The sequence below is a fragment of the Perca flavescens genome, chromosome 3 (genome assembly GCF_004354835.1).
Source record: "Perca flavescens isolate YP-PL-M2 chromosome 3, PFLA_1.0, whole genome shotgun sequence".
Taxonomy (NCBI): Eukaryota; Metazoa; Chordata; class Actinopteri; order Perciformes; family Percidae; genus Perca; species Perca flavescens.
Genome location: NC_041333.1, coordinates 35374599 through 35386612, shown reverse-complemented (window position 1 = coordinate 35386612; position 12014 = coordinate 35374599). Strand labels below are relative to the sequence as shown.

Below are 12014 nucleotides of genomic sequence, written 5' to 3'. Positions count from 1 at the left end.
CTGCCCATCAGTTTGGCCCGCACAGGTGGGCACCCTTACCTGTAGCCTCGCATAAGGACAAAACTTGAACTAATCCCAATCAGTCACAGCCTAACACCAGCTGAATGTTTGCCACTACATCGAGTAAAGACATTAAAACGTTGTGTTGTTGGAGAATGGTTCAACTACTTTCATGTGGGGTATTGTTTTTGCTTGTTTCAAATATTATTATTATTATTATTTTTTTATTTGAATAATTTATTTCCTGGCAAAATAAAGTTGTAAACAATTGTATTAGATGTGTGATGATTGTACATTTACTCACTTACTCTGTAACGCCACTCCACTACATTCATTTCACAAAGTTACTATAGTTACATTTTACTGCACAATAAATAAATTTTTTCTATGATAATACTTGCATACTTTTAATTAAGTATAGTTTCGAATGAAGGAATTTAACTTGTAATGTAGTATTTTGAAGTAAAGGATCTTAATACGTTTGTCAACCACTCTGTTATTATTATTATGAACGGATACAAATAAATGAAATTTGCTAAAGCAACTAGATAATAACAAAGACAGAGCTGACCCCAGGCTCCTTGATAGCGAGTAGTAGGCTATACCGTCGTGTCAGATTAATTGAGTTGTGGCACTGAACAACATGTGAGAGCCAAAATAATAAAGGATTGTTCCTTTAAAAAGATGCCGGTTTCACCTTTTTCGGATCGGAAGGGTGGACCTTACACATCCCTGGGGGTGGACGTTATTTTTAGCCTTTTTCACTACAGTGGTTCACTATAGGCTAAAATAAAACATTTTATTTAAAAAAATAAATATAATACAATACAAGTATTTTTTGGTTTGTTTTTTGTGTTTCTTTTAGTTAAAACGTTTGAATGCGAAGTCTTTCCTCGACATGGGAACGTTTTTTTTCGCATCACCCCCCCATAAAGATAAAGCAGTGGTATCGTCCTGGGGTCCCCCGGAAACACCGGCGACAGCAGCAGTAAGTAACGCCAGTGTAGCAGAAGCAGGTGGAACTGATTTTGTCAGCCAACGCGTAAGCTAAAAAGTAAAAAGGAAAGGTAAGCGTTTGGAAGCTTTTCAATGACTTAATCTAGTGTCGATTAGTGATACGAATAACTCCTCTGTACTGCGTTTGAACTGGTGGATTTGAGGAGCCTTTGACGCGCGTGTGTTATTTAAATTAGCTGACGTTAGCGGTGTAACGTTAGCTCTGTGCTCGGCTAGCTAGCTAACCATAGCCAAAAAATAACAAACAAAAGAAGTCTCCTTGGCAGCGAACCCTTGGCGAATTTAAAACCAAACGTGTGAGTGTTTTAATGTTATATTTTAAAAGTTTCCGTGACGTTTAATCGACAACCAGACGCGTCATGTGGTCCGTTTATGTGATATTAGTCATCCTAACCTCGTTAGCCGCGCTAAGCTAGCATCAACGTAAGCGTCCTAAAGCCGTTTTATATAACGGTAATTTAAAACAGCCGTCGTCTAGCTATACTCTATATTCACTCTTATCAATGGGACAACTGTTGGCCGCCGGTATCTAAAATAACGGTAGAAATAATCAAAAACTTATTTATTTCTACAGATATTTCACTTAAAATGTGTACCGCAATTTCACATAACTGTTTACATATTTTTATTATTTAAAAAAAATTGTCTGTTTATGTCCCTATGTATTTATCACTGAAGGAGGTAGCACAATGGTGAGTGAGCCTATTGCCCACTAATGTAAAAGTATCGCAATATTTAAATATTTGTATTACGAACTGGGTGTGTGACATGACATCTCTCGGGGAAAAATATTGCATAACCTTTTTTTTTTTTTTTTTTTTTTCTCCATTGTATACACACACAAAAATCGGAACTATGGACACATTCCTGTTAACGTGAAGCTTGCGTCAACAACAAGACTCCTGACCACAGAACTAGATCAGCGCATTGCATTGTTTTCACTCAAACTCTAAATCACTCGTTCTTTCTACACTTCTCAGACTGTGTAGAGGTCTTGTTGACAAGGTGTAGGAGGTATGTGTTGTGTTCTGCATAGTGTGGCACAATGTGTGTTTAGTTTAATTAAAAAAATTACTACTTTTTTTTTTTTTTTTTTTTTTTTTTTTTTTTTTTTTTTTTTTAGGCGGGACCAGAATAACTATTTTGAACCATGCTTGAACTGCTGTAGTGTATGTTGTGTTTTTTTTATCACATGCTAATCAAGCACATTTTCATAAACTAGAAGAATTTAGGTTTCAAATGAAGCCCCATACATGCATTTTGGCCTTGCAGTTCTGTTACAAGCTTCTTCTTTTTTTGGGAAAGGAAAATGGACCAAAATCAGGCAAAAGAGGTGGATTTAAACAGGTTAAAGGTGCTGTAGGTAAGATTGTGTAGACCTAGCCTCGTGAGACCGTCCTGATTTTGAAAGATTCTTTTTTAAAGAAGAGCAAAAAAACGGCACTGGAGGCTTTTCTCGGAGGAAAAGATGTTTTTGATCTGATTGGTTGATTTGGCCCGTTTATCACCAACAATACAGTACAGGCCAAAAGTTTGGACACACCTTCTCATTCAATGTGTTTCCTTTTTATTTTCATGACTATTTACATTGTAGATTCTCACTGAAGGCATCAAAACTATGAATGAACACATATGGAATTATGTACTTAACAAAAAAGTGTGAAATAACTGAAAACATGTCTTATATTTTAGATTCCTCAAAGTAGCCACCCTTTGCTTTTTTTGATAACTCTGTAAACCCTTGGTGTTCTCTCAATGAGCTTCATGAGGTAGTCACCTGAAATGGTTTTACCTTCACAGGTGTGCTTTGTCAGGGTTAATTAGTGGAATTATTTCCCTTATTAATAAAAAAGCAAAGGGTGGCTACTTTGAAGAATCTAAAATATAAGACATGTTTTCAGTTATTTCACACTTTTTTGTTAAGTACATAATTCCATATGTGTTCATTCATAGTTTTGATGCCTTCAGTGAGAATCTACAATGTAAATAGTCATGAATAATAAAAAGGAAACTCATTGAATGAGAAGGTGTGTCCAAACTTTTGGCCTGTACTGTAGGTGGTGATTGATTGTTTATCCAATCAGCTAACCAGGATTTTTGCCCCTTCCCAAAAGTTCTCTAACGGAAAGTTCCCAGATGGATATGCCGAGCAAATGCGAAGCGATCCATCTGGCGGAGTCAGGTTAGTGAAGATCCAGGACTTTGAGCAAAAGAAAAATTTGAACATCGACATCTTCTCAGTCCCTCCCCCCTTTCCGCTAAAGCCCAAAACGGTCCCCCAAGCCCCTCCCCCCACAAGGGAGAATGAATGCATGTGCATGAGACACCCACCCTGGCCCTGATTGGTGCATCTGAACAGGGAGTGGTGGATTTTTGCAAATCATACTTTTTTAAATGACCTGCTTCATGTAGTTCTACTGGAACATAGGGTCAGTTTCAGCAAAATATGACAGAAAGTTAGTTTTATAAGTCTTACCTACTGCACCTTTTTTTTTTAAAAAGCTATCTCCATGACAAACATTTACAGCGTGTAGTCTTCACAAACACAGCAGACAAACGGTGGTAGTGTTAAGTCATTTTTGTTAAAACTCCCGTTCTAACTAAAGTAAGAAACCCCGTTTTGTTTAGCTTCTACATGATGTTTGTCTACCGATTTTAAGAGAAAAAAATCTGTTTGGTAGAGATCAAATCACGGCATCATTTGAATAGTGTTCAATGAGAATAGTGATGTAAACAGCGTTCCTGTTAGAGGTGTGAATCTTCACTGATCTCCTGATTCGATTATGATTATCATGTCTTCCATTCAATATCTCGATGCGTCAAATAAATGTTTCTATTAAAGCCATGTAGGATATTTAATTTGTAGCTTTTCAAGCTTCAAAAACCAAACATTCTTCAGTGCTCTAATACTAAATAAACTGGATACATAAAGCTATACAGCACTGACCACATGGCACTTCCTGAATGTACAAAACACATACCAGAATACGTAAACAGAAATGTTGTTAGGTCTACATTAAATTGTAAACAGAAATAATCGATTATGAGCCGGCCGATTATCGATGCAGCATTGTCCACGATTCGATGCATCAGCTATTTGATTAATTTCAACACCTAGTTCCTGTATATTTATGTATAGAATTGGGGATGTGATGAGGATGCGCTCGGCTCACAATTATATACGATTTTTAAGTTCAGGATACAATTTTGTCCGTTTTTTTTATTTTAACAGAATGAGCTGCAGACAAATTCCTGAGAAATATTTCGACACGTGTCCTCTTATCAGAAGTGCAATTGAAACTGTATTATCTTTTTTTTTAAATAAAAAATGTGATTTTTTTCAAAATAAATCTCACATCAAAATACAATTTGCTTTATATAAATAAATATTAATGACTTCATCTCTTCAAATAAATAAACTAAGAAGACCTAGTGTTGTCTAAAGTCAAACAAGTAAGATCAGAAATAGATTGCGCGTTAGGTCGTTTTAATCTCAACCGGTTGTAATCTTTACACATTTATGTTGTCTATATTGTCCTGTTACATCTCTATATATCTTGTATATTTGCTGTTGTCTGAGTTCTAACGATATTTTGCTTGTGTTGATTCAGATCCACTCGTTAAAACCAATCGCCGTCTAGCAGGCGTCGGTAAAACATCAGAAACGCTGGACAAGCTTGTAAGTACTCACGTTTGTTTTTAACTGTAGCGATGAAAGCTAACGCTGTCTACGCTCCTGATCTCTGGAAGCTTTTCACTTGAGACTTTGATTTCTTTTCTTCTAGAATATCTTAGATTTGAATGGACAAGGCAGCCAGAAATACACAGGTATGACCTTTTTATTATTATTATTATCATTATTATTATTATTAGTGACCGTGCGCCCCCATGTAAGCTGAGTCCTTTGCAGCGGCACGGGTTCGAGTCCGACCTGCGGCCCTTTGCTGCGTGTCATCTAGGGCTGTGCTCGATTGAAGAAATTCTCAGTCGACTAACACTAATTCAATCGTATCAACTGATCGAATAGTTGATTTAATCGACAGATCTGTAAATCTGAGTTTCTCCACAAAGAGTCGTGCTAAAAGCACCACTTTGATTCTTGTGTTTACCAGAGATGTGCGCGTACATTTATGGAAATAAGTCATTCAGCACGAAAAAAAAGCATCAAACATGACTAATGGACTAAAGAGATCTAAGTTGACTAAGACCAAAACCACCGATTAGTCGACTAAGAGGGAGCAGCCCTAGTCTCATCCCCCATCTCTCTCTCGCCCACCTTTCCTGTCTATCCACTGTGACTATATAATCAAAGGGAAAAGTGTGTGTGTGTGTGTGTGTGTGTGTGTGTGTGTGTGTGTGTGTGTGTGTGTGTGTGTGTGTGTGTGTGTGTGTGTGTGTGTGTGTGTGTGTGTGTGTGTGTGTGTGTGTGTAATCTTCTTCTTGTGTAGCCCAGCTAGTGAGGCCCATTAGAGGTTCAGTGATGCCTGTGGTGAAGAAGAAGAGGAAGCTCCCAGACGCAGAAGATCATGGGCGCAAGTCTAAAATTACAAGGTAAACGGACATTATAACTGTGTGTGTCTGCAGTGCATGAAATCTCCCCCACTCTTAACACCCCAGCTTTAGGTGTGTGTGTGTGTGTGTGTGTGTGTGTGTGTGTGTGTGTGTTTTGTAGCATGTTGTTCCAACCTCTAACGACTAGCGCGTGAGTCAGAGGCTCTTTGCTGGAAATGCTCGGCCCGCTGGCTGAACCCTGCAGCAGCCTGGCAGGGTTGTTAGACAGTCCCTCCAGAAAAACACGATTATGCGATCGTATAATTCAGCGCATAATCAGCCAAAATCGGCATATTTATGCGGGGGCCACATTTTTTTCAAATGCGTCACATTTTTGCCGGTTAAATTGCCGATTTCCGCGCAAAATATGCGGGGCTTACATGATTTCTTAATCCCCACATTTTCGTTGCAAAAAAGTCCCATAATATATCTTAGCAGAAAGTTGAAAAATGTTGCGTTTACTTCACACAAGAGCAGCTGTTTTGCCATGGGAACATTATGAAGTGACGTAATTACGTCATCAAATCACTTCTTTTTTTTCTTTTTTTGGTCTCTTTTTCATTAAACCGCAATTTTTCCAAGTTCCTGCAATTTCATCGCATTAAAACTGCATAAATATCCCGCATATACCATCGCATTTTTTTAAGAAAACGTGCCGCATAATCAAGGATTTTTTCCCTGCAACAATCGCAAAAAAAACTTGTTCTGGAAGGACTGATCAGGTTAACTAGTCTATTCTTGGATGGATGGATTTTATAATCTCAAATTGAGAAATAACTCTGTTACAGCAGCACGTTACAAGAAAATACACACTCAGCAACACATACAATAAATATACTAGAAATAATTAATAAGATAAAAAAGATACAAAAAATGCAGGAACTACTGAAAAAGAAAAAAGGGATGAAAAAAATGTACAGTGTAGAATTAAATGTAAAAAATACATACATTGTCTCTCTCCCTCTCTCTCTCTCTCTCGTTAAAATGTGTAAAATATGAACTAACCAGTGTGCAAGTGATATAAATGGGCTTCTCAAAATATAAAACCGTGTGTGTGTGTTTCATGTTGAGTGTTTTTACTGAACTGACTCGAGCGATCGGTCCTACCTCCTCAGTTCCATGTGAGAAATATTATTAATGTTCAGATAACGTGTTAGACCTGCATCACCCAAATTTAGTGACTGGAGTTGTCTCTTTCTTTTCGTAATGAGTTGTGTTTATGTATTTCAAACTCTTTGTGTAATTTTGCACTTAAAGCTTGTGGGGGGGTGTCTGTGTCGTAGTTTCACCCGGCCTCAGATCCGCGGCGCGAGGCCGGTCGGCGCCGAGAAGCTGTTCTCCAATAAGAAGTGCCTGGCCTGGTTCCACGGCTACGCCGGCGCCGACAAGGTGGTCGGTCCGGAGGCCATGGAGAAGTTCTGCGAAGACATTGGCGTGGAGCCGGAGAATGTGAGTTCTGACCTGATTAGGGCTGTCAAAAATGACGTTCGAATATTCCCTCTAAAAAAAAAAACAAAACAAAAAAAAAAAAAAACACAGAATATTATATAGTTAGGGCTGTCCTCGACTAAAGAAATCCTTAGTCGACTAACACTTATACGATTTCGTCGACTAATCGATTAGTTGATTTAATTGACAGAGCTGTGCGCTTTGAGAGGTGGTTAAGACCAGAAAAGCACAATATTAGTTACCATATTTTTCGGACTATGAGTCGCTCCGGAGTATAAGTCGCATCAGTCAAAAAAATGCATCATGAAGAGAAAAAAAACATATAAGTCGCACCGGACTATAAGTCGCATTTATTTAGATTATAAATACAAGAGTTATTCAACTAACGTATGTTATGTTAATGTAACACATTAACAGTTATTGAACTATACAATAGCACCCAGAACAACTAGCTAGCAGGGCGTGGAGCATGGAGGTATTAAAAGGCGTGGAGACGAAGCTGCACCGTTGACGAGCCCCTCCCGACTCCTTCCTCCAGCTCTGGCCGTCTAGCTTTCAGCCCACGATTAGCCGATTAGCTTTCTTTGTTTTCTTCATTGCAGTAAGAGTCACCTTTTCTCCAGTCTCCCTCACACGTTTCTCCCTCATTTCAAACTCTTTTTCTGCTGCTCGATTACCGTTTTCGGGGCTGCATATTTTACTACCTGCAGTTTGTCTCTTTTCTTTCTCAGTTGTCTTTAGGAGGAGCGTTCTAGTTGTCACAAGCCTAGAGCGCCCTCTCGCGGCTGTAGACGGTAATGTTTTCAGTATGAATTAACATGTAAAAACATGTTAAATTATATATATTTTGATATATAAGTCGCACCTGACTATAAGTCGCAGGACCAGCCAAAGTAGGAAAAAAGTGCGACTTATAGTCCGGAAAATATGGTAATTAACCATCTGTAAAACTGAGTTTCTCCACAATTAATCCTGCAAAAGCACCACTTTAATTCTTGTGTTTACCATAAATGTGCTCAGAAGGTTCTTGGAAATGAGTAATTAAGCATGAATAAGCATAAAAAATGACTAATCGACTAAAGAAATCTTAGTCGACTAAGAACAAAACTACCGATTAATCGACTAAGAGGTGGCAGCCCTAATTAACAGCAACGCTGCTACCAGTTCTGCCGTTGTTTACCTTTTTTCTTCTTCTTCTAGTCGGTAGAAAGAGCAGCGTCGGTAGCATTTGCTCATTAGCGCCACCGCTGTTCAGGAGAAGACTGCAGCTAGTGGGGGGGACCACCCAGCGCAGGTATAAATAGTCACGGCGATCTCATGATGTCACATTTGTGTGCGCCAGCCGGGCTGCATCCAGTACGTAACGGCTTTCAGGTGCGCTAGCAAAGCAGACAGCCAGACAGCCTCTGCTACCACAAGCGTTTTTGTTTCCACATTTCTTCTTTTTTTTTTCTTTTTTAATTTGAATATTAATAAACTATTCAAATTTAGAATATTCGTTGACAGCCCTAGACCTGACTGTTGCCTGTTTCACAACCCAGGGAAACTGTGTAGAGGACAGTGTGACGGAGGAGGGAATGAAGACCCTTTTCGTGTTATAGGGCTGTCTACGAATATTCCTCATTCTTTATATATTAAAAAGAACCAGACATTCGAATAGGAAACGTTTATTCCAATATTATGAACGTTTTTTTTTTTTTTTTTTTTTTTTATAAAAGAAGTCTGTCTGTCGGATTGAGGCCAGCCGGTGGGGAAGCCACATTTTCTTTCCTACTATGGCCACGCCAAGACCAAGACTTCAATAGCATCGCGATTGGTCGGGGTTAGGCCTTGACTCCTCGAGTGGTTAAGGCTAGGATAGCCGATTGGTCAGGGGATAGAACCTGCACATGCAAGCACAGACGAATAGTGGTGTGTAAATGCTATTGAAGGGTGGGGTCTTGGGCGTGGCCATAGTAGGTAAAAAAAATCTCCTAAATTATGACCAAATTACGCTTGGCTCCGCAATCTGAGGTCCTGTCTCCTGCATGCTCCAGAGAGCTGGGTATTGTGTTCTAGGTCTAAAATAATTTTAAACCGGTCTTGCCTCCATGTGACGCTACCTCTAATGCTCTTATTAATTCATTCAGCCCGTGGAGTTATTTCTTTCCCTAGTCCAAATATCTATTACAACTACAAATGAGGCCAAGATGCAACTTGTATTGCAGCCAATCAACTTTCGTGTTATTGGTAGGGGTGGGAATCACCAGAGGCCTCAAGATACGATATCCTCACGATATTTATGTCACGATACGATATTATTGCGATTTATTTTTTTTTATTTTTTTTTTTTAAAGATATTGCAATATTCTGCGATATATTGCAATGTATTACCTTTTTTCCAACTTCAAATTTTTCCCAATTTCAAATGTCCCTAAAAGAAAACTTTGTCAACATCGGTTTTCTCTAAAAAGATGCATTTCTATGTTTGTTCATCTCTCCTCAGTTTTATTGCTGCAAAATGGGATTGTCAAGCAGACAAACTGACCAACACATATATAATAATAGATCCATACTTGGCGTTTGTGTATCGATACAGTATTGCCACGAAAAATATTGCGATACTGTATTGATTTTTTTTTTTTCGCCCACCCCTAGTTATTGGTGCCTCTCTCTTTCGGATTGTACCACAGACATCACACAGATTGTATTCTCCAGCTATGGGGAAGTGCAAGTTCAGCGATACTTGGCTTGAAAAACCTGAATCCAGGGCTTGGTCTTAAATTTCATTCACATGGTCTTAAAAGGGTCTTCAAAAAAAGTCTCCAGTTGCATTGGTTTGCCCTCTAATGGACATAATGCCACCAAAATAGACAAATATACTCCAATGTCATTTCTGGCCTATTTTGACAGCCCTAGTGCACATGCACCAGTGTTTATTTAAATGTGAGCGAGGATTAAATCTCTTGTCTCTCCCTTTTTTGTTGTTGTTGCAGATTATCATGTTAGTTTTAGCCTGGCATCTAGAAGCAGCGAGTATGGGCTTCTTCACGAAAGAGGAGTGGCTCAGGGGAATGACGTTACTAGAGTAAGAACTCTTCATTTTACATTTTCACAAGTTTGTGTCGATTCAAATGTTACAAGTTAGTTTTCTCTTTTGCCCACATTTAGTTTACTTCCATCTAGGTTTGTTTCATCTCTCTTCTTTCAGTCAGAAAAACCGTGTGTGTGTGTGTGTGTGTGTGTTTTATGCAGGTGTGACTGCACGGAGAGGTTACAGAGCAAACTGGATTACCTGCGCAGTGAGCTCAACGACTCGGCACTCTTCAAAAACATCTACAGATACGCCTTTGACTTCGCTAGAGTGAGTTTGCTGTTTTTGCGTTTGGGAATTTCTTTTCGATTGGTCAGGGGATAAGACCTGAACAAATCAGGGGATTGAAGGGCGGGTCTTAGGAATCGTAATTTCACCATGAATTTCACAGCCGGGAAAAAGACGTCTACACAGCGCGAACAGATGTGCTGGGCTCGGTGGAAGCTAACAGAAGCTAGCTGCCGTAAACCGACAGCTGACCAGGTGTCTCAAAGCTACCAGGTGATCGGCGGACACAGGGAGTACGTGGACTTGAAAGAGTCCGTCAGTCGTGGCCGACGAAGGTCCAGTCGGGAGTTTGGATGGAGAGTCCACTGTGGTCTGAAGGGATAATCCTCGCTAGATCACTATCTTGCGGTAACCGTTAGTCGGAGGTTGACAGCTAACGTTAGCCAGCTGAAGCTAACAGTTGATCGACGGTCAGTAACGTTGCAACGCTACACAGGCTGTATACTGCTACCTATAGGCATGTCTCTACAGTCTTATTAGGAGTTAAACATAGTGCTGTATACTGCTACCTATAGACATGTCTCTACAGTCTTATTAGGAGTTAAACATAGTGCTGTATACTACTACCTATAGGCATGTCTCTACAGTCTTATTAGGAGTTAAACATAGTGCTGTATACTGCTACCTATAGACATGTCTCTACAGTCTTATTAGGAGTTAAACATAGTGCTGTATACTGCTACCTATAGACATGTCTCTACAGTCTTATTAGGAGTTAAATATCGCCTGATTAGTTATTTTGGAGCTTGTGCAGCTGAAATTGGCTAGAGACGCTCGGTTGCTATATGACAACAATGGCTTTAAGCCGAGTCTGGAGCAGAAAGCAGAACAGTAGCCTAACGTTAACGTTTCATGTATCAAACTGTGAGATATATCTGTGTAATATGTCAATAACTGGGTGAATAGAATCCTAAATGTTACTAAAAATGTTACAAAAATCCATCTTTTCTCCGACTCGTAGTATTCGTGTGACAAAAAGAACGCAACAACCCCGCGGTTATTCGTTTTTCGACACGGATGTGACGTCACACTCGAGCTACTAGTCGCGATTAAAAGACAAAAAGAACTCGCCATTACATTTTCACAGTGTAGAAACGAAAGCTCGCTCCATCTTTCCTTTTCAGTTTCCGAGGGTCCTTCTGCTGCTTCTTCTTCTGCTCCGGGAAGATACGACCGCGTTGCATTGTGGTATACGGGAGTAAAACGTAGGGTACATCGTATGCACACTCAAATTAGCTGTGCATTGTGGGTATTTTATAGCAGACATTAACAGCGGAGAATTCGAACACCACTACAAAATGGGGAGCACGCTATATAGTGCACTATTTATGTGATGGGGAAGATACTGTTTTCATGCCTCGTGGTCTCGTCCTCAGGATAAGGACCAGAGGAGTTTGGACATGGACACGGCTAAATCCATGCTGGCCTTGCTGCTAGGGAGAACATGGCCACTCTTCCCAGTCTTCCACCAGTTCCTGGAGGTGTGTGTGTGTGTGTGTGTGTGTGTGTGTGTGTGTGTGTGTGTGTGTGTGTGTGTGTGTGTGTGTGTGTGTGTGTGTGTGTGTGTGTGTGTGTGTGTGTGTGTGTGTGTGTGTGTGTGTGTGTGTGTGTGTGTGTGTGTGTGTGTGTGTGTGTG

At 39.8% G+C, this 12014-nt stretch overlaps 1 protein-coding gene across 2 annotated transcripts in view; it reads left to right on the top strand.

The window, feature by feature from the left end:
- Window positions 1-947: 947 nt before the first annotated feature.
- The window catches only part of dcun1d5 (DCN1, defective in cullin neddylation 1, domain containing 5 (S. cerevisiae)), a 16788-nt gene continuing 5721 nt past the window's right edge, over window positions 948-12014 (top strand). Inside the window, exons 1-8 of one of the 2 annotated variants that reach the window (XM_028574532.1) lie at window positions 948-1067; window positions 4629-4696; window positions 4803-4845; window positions 5466-5568; window positions 6852-7017; window positions 9993-10084; window positions 10252-10360; window positions 11755-11859. In XM_028574532.1, the coding sequence (XP_028430333.1) occupies window positions 5498-5568; window positions 6852-7017; window positions 9993-10084; window positions 10252-10360; window positions 11755-11859 (543 nt within the window). In that variant the 5' untranslated portion in view covers window positions 948-1067; window positions 4629-4696; window positions 4803-4845; window positions 5466-5497. Of the gene's footprint in view, window positions 1068-1092; window positions 1314-4628; window positions 4697-4802; window positions 4846-5465; window positions 5569-6851; window positions 7018-9992; window positions 10085-10251; window positions 10361-11754; window positions 11860-12014 lie in introns of those variants that run through there. The other variant, XM_028574533.1, reaches the window with a different exon arrangement.